Below are 9,029 nucleotides of genomic sequence, written 5' to 3' on the forward strand. Positions count from 1 at the left end.
TCATACCCAGTCTCCCCTACTGGGAGCCGGGAATGGTCATCTTAAGACGACATAAAACACCTTGTTAAGAAAATAATCAGAGTACCCAGCCATCAGATTACTTATGCCCCTTGAACTAGAGGAATTTACTAAACTCTGAAATAATGTATAATTGTTACATTATATTGTAAAATAAACACTCATTTTGCAGCACTAAGATTTATTTTATTTGAAAAATAACAAGTGAGAACAGAAAACAGCTCTGTTTTATCCTGACCCGGCCTGTCATGCTGCTGCCACACTTTCTCTTTCTCTCCTCTACAGGAGGGAGAGTAATGAGAGTATGGCTACTTTATACTAGGACCGCAGGATTATCATATGGGCCTAGCCCAATTCTGGAACTCAATTTAATAGAACTGATATTATGCTAAATACATATTCTGTGTAGGCCTATTCCTTGATTCCTGGATTTGGACATTAAAAATCACCTACTGTCTGTCCAGTTTAGTAAAATAATTTCACCATGGGCAGATATTATATGTCTGTTGGTGGGGACAATCAAAACATCTCCCAGCAGGGAATATGTAGAAATAAAGTTGCTGAGGGTCTGAAATGGGTAGACTTGGGTAGGTATGACTGCAGAAACATTCAAAACTGAAAAAACGCATTGGACTCGTAGTAGAGGAGAAGAGTTGTATAACAGAAACATTTGTACAACAGAAATATATATTATTCTTTTTTATCCCCTAAAACCATCTTCCTCTAGATTCCCTATATTTACTATGTGACTCCTGTGGCCCCCTAGTTGGGAACCACTGTAAGCTCTAATTTTCTACACATTTCTATAAAGATGTGTGGTGCTTACAAATCAGGAAAGCAGAGGACTAATATTTACAATATTTATTGATGTTATTCAAGTACAGTGAGCATCATATTGTTCATAAGTCTACAGTATCATGGAGTGATGAAATAAAAAAAACTATCTGATCATCTCTTATTACCTTTCAGAAAGGTACTTTCATTACATTCCGTGTCTTTGTTATGAATATACAGTTGTGAATTGAAAATGTAGTGTGCACATACTTATATGACCAAACAACACATATGGAAACTGATATTTACATTTATCTTTTTCTCTACAGTTATCTGCCACCCTTCCACTACATCTCAAATTGCATGAGAGAATGGATTTTTTTTTGCGGATCCCCAGGTGAACCATATTCAGTTTATCAAGCACAAGTACAAACACACATGACAAGGAGGGGGAACCCATGTAAACAATAGAGCTGTGAGTTGTCCACACAAACAGACAGACAGACACTGGGGTGTGTGTCTTAGGACTCTACTTTTAATCTAAAATGTTTCAGTGCTTTTCAATGCTTCATTTGGAAAAAGGAAAAAATACAAAAAGGAGCAATATAAAAGCAATAATTTCTTATATAAAAATGTACACAAAATCCCACTGCAAGACCAGCTCGAAAATTATTTCAAGCCCTACTCCTATTCCTGCACCCTTCCCTGGTACGTCCTTTATATTTTCTTCACTCTGTCTCACTCCTCAGTTAGCTATGACTGAAGGGTTCACGTTGACAATTACTTGGACGACAAAGTCCTTCTGGATCTTGGCGTCTTGCAAACGAGTCTTGTCAGTCAGGAGCTTCCCGGAAAAGAACCACCTCTGGCGGATCACATCAATTTCTTCCTGTTCTTTCAATTGTTTCTTTAGCTCAGCGATGGAATCAGCCATGCTGGCTGTCAGACGCACATCCTTTCCTAAGAAAACCACAAGGCATAAATAGAGTTGACACAGATTTTGGAACAAGCTGTGAGAAACTGAAAAGCTATGAATTATACATCCTTCTCCAGCCTAGATGAGACAACATGCGATGAAATGTCATATGCCTGGGGAAAGCCGCATAACATGTAGTTGTTTAGATTTAAATGTCCTATATATATTATAGGTCACACTGGGCGTTTCTTACCTGTTGACAATCGCACCCGCAGCTGGAACTCTTGTCTGCATGGAGGGGGTTGAGCTTGTTTTTGTGTGGATTCAGAAACTTTGCTATCACTGGATGTTTCGCTGATGAGATTGACTGGCGGGGCTAAAGTGTACGCCGGGAGTTGGTAGCGGTTGCCCAGTTCATCATAACTCTCTGTGAGAGAACCTGCAGAGGGAGAAATGACTTGCATAAACAACAGGATTCCATCAGTAACAGCGACTAACTTTAAATCTGATACATAAACCCCTTCTCTACTGCCAACCATTGTCAATACACGAGGGGAAGCATTAGGCCATCACATTTACATTATATTTACTTACATCACATGTAAATCAACAATACCAGTGTCCTTGAACTAATCAAACTGTTACAAACAACAACACTCCTGTGTGTGACTAGGTAAATATACACGAGCAGAGTGTTTTTTCCACCTTACTCTGCCATGGCTGTCTGTGCACCAATCCATTCACAGCGGTCACACAGCACTGCGGCTATTATGTAACTATTACAGCAGTAATCTCTGAACAACTGATGCATGGGATTCTGCAAACTGTCCTTTGACATTTTAAGAATTATTACAGTGAGTTATGTATTTGTGCTGGAAGTTCCAGGACATTTACAGCTTATAGTTGATAGCTGGATGAAGCACATTTCCATATCTGAGAGGGCATGTGTATGTGTGTGTGTTCATGTGCCTGTGGGTGGTTTCATACCATGTGGCAGAGTAATGCAGGCTCCATCCACTATAGCCTGTGCTAGCTCCAGGTCATTGCACTCTGCAGCCAGGGCTGCTGCTCTGAGTGCATCCCAGATCTCTTTTCGTCCATCAAAGGCCGGAGCCGTATCCCAAAACTCATCTCTCTTACTCCTCAGCTGGCCCTCTGTCATGGGGTACTCACTCTTCCACTTTGGACGCTCCTTCTTGAGGGGCTCATTGCGTCCTGAAAGAAAAAAGAAGGCAGTGTTCAACATGATCTAAGGACTGATCTAAGCAACTTTTAGTTTTGAAAAAAGGTACCAGAAACTACATTTGCAGTTAATTTATCCTAATGACATAATAGCCGCAGTTAAGACAGCTAAGGTAAAAGGGATTATAGGGCAGTCGAACCAAGTATCAGGTAGTGAAGCTCTGAGAAACCTGCTTACTATGTAGATGGTTGCCAGGTTGGCTCAAGTCACAACTGCTCTAAAAATGGCTGAGCACTTTACCACTACCCCAGACACGAGTGAGTGGCAAGAATTATTATTGTGTAACTCAAATGTCTGTGTTACCAATATATTGTACTCAGCAGAGCTATAGTTTTAAAATAAATCACAAAATATCTATTTATGGTACCTTTTTGAACTTATATAAGAGCATCAACACTTAAAAAAACAAACTATTATGAGCAGAAGAAAAATTTCCCAATATAATATAAAACACTTGGATGTCTCATGTAAATACCAGTGAGGTCAGACAAGGACAAAAGGGCTCATCTTAAGACACACAATGCGCTTGAATCTGTGATATTCAACACCATTTAATTTGCTATATATAGACTAAGGAAAGCTAATTACTACTCTGCATAAAACTGCCATAATGAGTAATCTTAAACTGCAGGGGTTTTCACATTAGTATATACGGTATATCCACTGAACCAGCATACCAAGAAAGTCTTTTTGAGAAGTGATTATTTCAAGTATCATTGATTACGACACATACATGTGCACTGACATGTACTCACACACACAAGCACACACCAGTGGATTACAGGCAGTAATCAGGTCCCACATAACAGGATTTATCGGTGTGTATCCCGTATGGCATTGGTTGAAGAGATGAGCAGCATTGAGATTTGGCCAATGAAAGCCAGCAAAAACACTCAGGGACTAATACAAGTCTACAACAACATGCACATGAAAACACAAAGCTGCTATAAATCAATGATCAAGTTATCACTAGGCATCACTGTCACGCAGTCAATTATATATATACTTATATCTTGTGCATATCATGCAATGTGGACAAATTTAAATTATATTTATTGGAATTAACAACACAGGTGACCGTATATTGATACATGTGACACCATGTATCTAGGGTGTATTTTTCACGTGTGCCTGCGTAAGTATTAATTCAGAAGTACGATGTACACATTTTATCATTTACATTTTATGCATTAGAAATAAAAGGCAATGTTGTAATATCAACCTTCTCATATTTAATGCCAAAATTACAATAAAGCAGAAATCTGGAGAAAGTAACTGCTATAAATATATTCCTCTGATCCTGTATCTGTGACATTATTATGTTAATGAATATTCTATTCTTTTTAATTCTCTTGCACAAACATGGGTTTTTAGTGTTCATGTCTACTTTTGTTACTGTAGCTGCAAGTTGCAAATGAGTGCTTTAACATGCCAGCCACACAACTGCAAATATTATCATTATTATTATTATTATTTGCCTGGAATTCTAACGAGTAACCCGAGTGACGAAGGCTTGAAGGTAGACTGAGATAATTACAAGTTGCATTGACCTTCTGTGATGCCAAATGAATTCAAGAAGTATGCGCATAACAGCTTGAGAGAAAAACAATTATTTAGCCAGAGTATTCAGAGACACATTCAGAGACAATATGAGGGCCAAATCCCTTCCTAGGTTTCAGTTCAGAGGCTTCATCGGATATTTTTAAGTCAGGAGGTCTGAAAGAACGCACACGAGCCACAGCACGTTACACACTGAACACGCTTGATCAGAGCTTGTACTGACTGTACATAGTTAAACATAACATCACTGTAGGTACCTTTTCAGTTTGGTTTTGTGCTTACTAGAATGAGGCGGACGTAATCAGTGACGACAACCTGCATTATATGAAGAATGTTTTATCCACCTCATTGCTGTAGTAAGTCGGTGAGCGTGACGTAAGTAGTAAGTAAAATTTGTTTAGTATAGCACCTTTCACAGAGCAAGGTCACACATTTGCTTCACAAGAGTAGAACTATTAAAACTAGACCATAAAAACAGTAAAAGAAACAACAATAAAAAATAAGAAACACCATAAAAAAACAGTAAGAATGAATCAAACAATAAAACATAAGCAACAAAAGACCTTTAAAGCACACACGATTACAAACACTAGACAGCACAAGGTGAGACAAAGCCAAGTGTGAAAAGATGAGTCTTCAGCTGGTTTTTAAAGGCATCAACAGAGACGGCAGAAGGTAAATCTATAGGAACAGCGTTTCACTTCAAAGGCACGATCACCTTTTGTTTTCAGTCTAGCGCAAAGGACAACCAGTGAGCCCTGTTCAGAAGACCTAAGCGACCTACTACTGATATAAGGGTGGAGCAGGACAGAGATGTACACAGGCCATGAAAGGCTCTATAGATGTGAAAACAAGAACCTTAAAATGAATCCTGAACCTGCTGGGAAGCCAGTGTAAAGATGATAGGATGGGTGTGATGTTGATGTGTTCAGAGAGAGAAGCTTTGACAACATGTCCTCAGCTGTAAATCTACCTACCTGGAAACTAAGCTTAGTTATTTCAAATTCAGTCAGTGGATGAAAATCTTAACCTCACACTTAAACATTCCTGGTGGATGGAAAACAACCTACTTAGTGTCTGTCATGTAAATGAATGTGTTAATTTTATTATTAATACTGCACCATTTCTATATACTACCTTAATAACTACTACTAGTTTTAATAGTCAGCCCAAATGGATTGATGGATTAAATACCCTTCATACTGGAAAATACATCAGTATGTAATACAACGCAGCAACATCACCTAAATATCCGAATTGCAACCTTAACTGAATTAAATCAGTCTCACGTTGCCTACAACATGACATCAATGTCCGTGAACGCATGGATCTCAGTAAGAGGCAGCAATGTGGATTTTGTCTATTATATTGTTATGATCTCTTTGTTTTCCATGTATTTTTTTGCCATTTTCCTTCTCTTCTTCTTGGTTTTCATTTGCTGTATTTAATTTACAGTATTCACTGTTACAGAAAGTGAGAAAATCTAAAAATCTTAATATAATAACAACATGACAACAATAAAAACAATAGCATCAACAGCACAGGCAATCTTGAACTCAACACACACAATGAGCCGTACAAAAGTGAATTCACAAAAACATGAAAGAATTTCTTTCCCCCAACACAAAAATCTATACTTACTTTTCAGCATCCTAAAGGGTGTGTTTGGAGCGTGATAGTAGTTGTATTCCCTGGAGTTTGGTACTCCCATAGCTGTTCTTTTTCAGAGGTTTGTTGTGAGTCACTTTAAACTCCGCATTAATGAGGTATAGACACTGACCCTGAGAAAGAGGACTGCTGTGTCCAACCAGCTTGCTGCAATCGACGAGACAACCACCTGATCTAGTTTTACTGCGACGTGCACACTCGTTCACCTTGTGACACTTCCCCAGTTGTTTAAAAGTGACCACCGTCCCTCCACTTATTTCCCTTCTAATAACACCACACAACCCCAAAAATAACACAGGATCAGTTCATGGAAAGCGTTCAATATATGAGTACGTTGAGTGTCCTAGCCAGAAGGTAGCTTATTTACACAAGAGACCTAATCCTATCATCTCTATTTAGGGACAGGATAGGAATACCCAAAGGCAACATGGTAAACCTATTAACAGACAATAAACCCCTGACAGACTATTACTGTCTGTTTGAAGGAGATGCAACTGTACTTCTGCGAACAGGTGATTGTTTTTCTTCACAAAGGCTCTGCAATTTATTAAATAAAGACAAATCTGTCTGTCAGATACTGTATATCCACAACTATTAGTCAGGCAGTTCATTACAGAGCATTCCTGTGTTTCCAGGTCTAAGTCTGTAAACATCATCTGAGAGGTCATGTCTGCCTTGCAGGTAAATGATCCCTCTCTGCATGTAAATATATTTTGCAGACTATTACTGTCTGTTTGAAGGAGATGCAACTGTACTTCTGCGAACAGGTGATTGTTTTTCTTCACAAAGGCTCTGCAATTTGTTAAATAAAGACAAATTTGTCTCTCAGATACTGTATATCCACAACTATTAGTCAGGCAGTTCATTACAGAGCATTCCTGTGTTTCCAGGTCTAAGTCTGTAAACATGATCTGAGAGGTCATGTCTGCCTTGCAGGTAAATGATCCCTCTCTGCATGTAAATATATTTTGCAGCAGGTCGACGTAAGGCAAATTGTGCACCAAGTAGGTCAAACTTTTATATGAAAACTCTCTATGCAGGCCGCCCGGTTGCTGCTCAATACATAATGCATGACACTCCAGCCTAGTGCTGTGTTGCTTTTTCCTAATGCATTGACCAGTGTTTATATAAAACACACAGTCCTCAGCACAGATTGGACAAATGACTAAAGCATGCGGCCTGAAACATTTAACACCTGAGACAGTAAGCTGTCAGACTGAGAAAGATGTCCATGCAACAAGGGGTGTAGCTCGGAATCCTGCTCCTAACCTGCAGTTTATCGTGAACGCATGATGTTAAGGCTTCATCTTATCTGGTGCTATACATATATATATATATGTGTGTACAGCCCTTTGCACTTTCCTGTGCAAGGTACTATAGTGAACATTGCTGTGTTGTACTGGTTCTGACAGTGTGTCCTGGTATAATTGTGTCTGCCTCCCTTAGCATTTTCCCTTTATCGATGATAAAATAGTAATCCAATTTAATGTAACAGTGCTTGGCCTATAAGAATGTTTGTAGGCTCTATCTCAAGCGCAGGCCTCATATTGTCACCACCTTTCATCTCGTGTGACAGCACTCTCTGCAAAAATAAATGTATAGAAACTGCCCCAGTTTCTGGTTTAAGGACATTGCCATTAGACTTAAAGCACCGTTGGTGCAGCAGTGTTTCTAAAGCACTCACAAGAAAAATATGTTCTTATTCCAGCACCTGAGAGTCTGCAGTCCATTGTGTTTTCAGCTTCTTACCTCCACGTTTTTTGCTCCTTGTCGAGCTCCGGGCACTCCCTTGTCCATCCATCCTACTCCTGCCCACACAGCCTCCCATCACTGTCCCTATATCCCACACCAAGGAGAAAAATCATCAGTCTACCTACATAGTTGCCATATATTCAAGTGGAAATGCTTTCAAATGTCGGGTAAACAAACAGTTAATACTGATGTAAAATTAAGTGCCTTATGAGAAAAGCATCATCAGGGAATAATGACAGCTCAGCACTCCTTGTTCCTGTGAGGTCAGACAAGCTGCGATGTTTATGTCACGTGTACTGCCAGCTGACGGCGACACGCGCCTGAACCTCATGCCAACGTTGCTCTGATTATCACTTCATACATATATATATATTTTTAATGTTTTTATGCACTTTAACAATTTATGTTTTCTGTTTGTAATTTAAAATATGCACTTGCTTCATTTGCAGTCGTGTTAGTCACGTGCCTTTTTGCTATAACCTATCCGTATTTTATTTTTTTTTAAAACAGCTGTGATTCATTTTGCCTACCGGATATCCAGTCTGCTAAATTATGCATTCGTCTGCAGTTTGCTTGCCACATCCGAACTCGCTTCCAAGTGAAGTTATCACCGGATCCTGACGCGATGATCAGCAGAAGATGCGACTCCGCAGGTGACAGACACAAAGTGGGAGCAATGTGTCCGTGCAGGGCTGGCGGACTGGCGACCGGTCTGGCCCGGCAGAGCCTCCCCCAAGTCTCAACAGCTTCTCCAAAAAATAAATGCAATCAGCATCCGTATTCCCCCCGAATCATAACGCATTGAGCCCGCACAACCCGCTGATGTCGAATTAAATCAGTAAATCAGTCTACACGCATGCGCAGCTTAGATTAATTATTCTATCCTGCGTCAGGTTAATCGGAATAAGATCGGAAACTGAGAAGTCAATCCTCCAGAATAATAGTGCCGATTGGAAATAACCATTCAACTCGAAATCAAGCAGAATTTTAAAATAATGAAAACGCTAATAACGATAAATTTGGTGAAAAAACACAACCGTGAAATAAATATTCGGGATTATTGTGCAACACATTTGCATTCCTTAACATAGATTTTCG

At 39.4% G+C, this 9,029-nt stretch overlaps 1 protein-coding gene across 1 annotated transcript; it reads right to left on the minus strand.

Moving 5' to 3' along the window:
• Positions 1 to 864: 864 nt before the first annotated feature.
• Positions 865 to 8,513, minus strand: ubtd1a (ubiquitin domain containing 1a). Its single transcript, XM_038738073.1, has 5 exons — positions 8,462 to 8,513; positions 7,929 to 8,015; positions 2,696 to 2,923; positions 1,962 to 2,147; positions 865 to 1,752 (listed from the first exon to the last, which is right to left on the minus strand). Exons 1-5 carry the CDS (start codon positions 8,511 to 8,513, stop codon positions 1,538 to 1,540), a joined length of 768 nt encoding a protein of 255 aa, XP_038594001.1. The 3' UTR covers positions 865 to 1,537.
• Between the last annotated feature and the right edge of the window lie 516 nt (positions 8,514 to 9,029).

The sequence above is a fragment of the Micropterus salmoides genome, unplaced genomic scaffold (genome assembly GCF_014851395.1).
Source record: "Micropterus salmoides isolate LMB-PRFRI ecotype aquatic unplaced genomic scaffold, ASM1485139v1 Ms_hic_scaffold_22, whole genome shotgun sequence".
NCBI lineage: Eukaryota > Metazoa > Chordata > Actinopteri > Centrarchiformes > Centrarchidae > Micropterus > Micropterus salmoides.

Coding starts and splice junctions, on each gene's coding strand:
- ubtd1a (XM_038738073.1), bottom strand. CDS start 8,513: ATGTGGCAAGCAAACTGCAGACGAATGCATAATTTAGCAGACTGGATA. Junction 8,016..8,461: donor TTTAGCAGACTGGATATCCG/GTAGGCAAAATG, acceptor TGTGGGATATAG/GGACAGTGATGGGAGGCTGT. Junction 2,148..2,695: donor CTGCATTACTCTGCCACATG/GTATGAAACCAC, acceptor CTCCCTCTGCAG/GTTCTCTCACAGAGAGTTAT.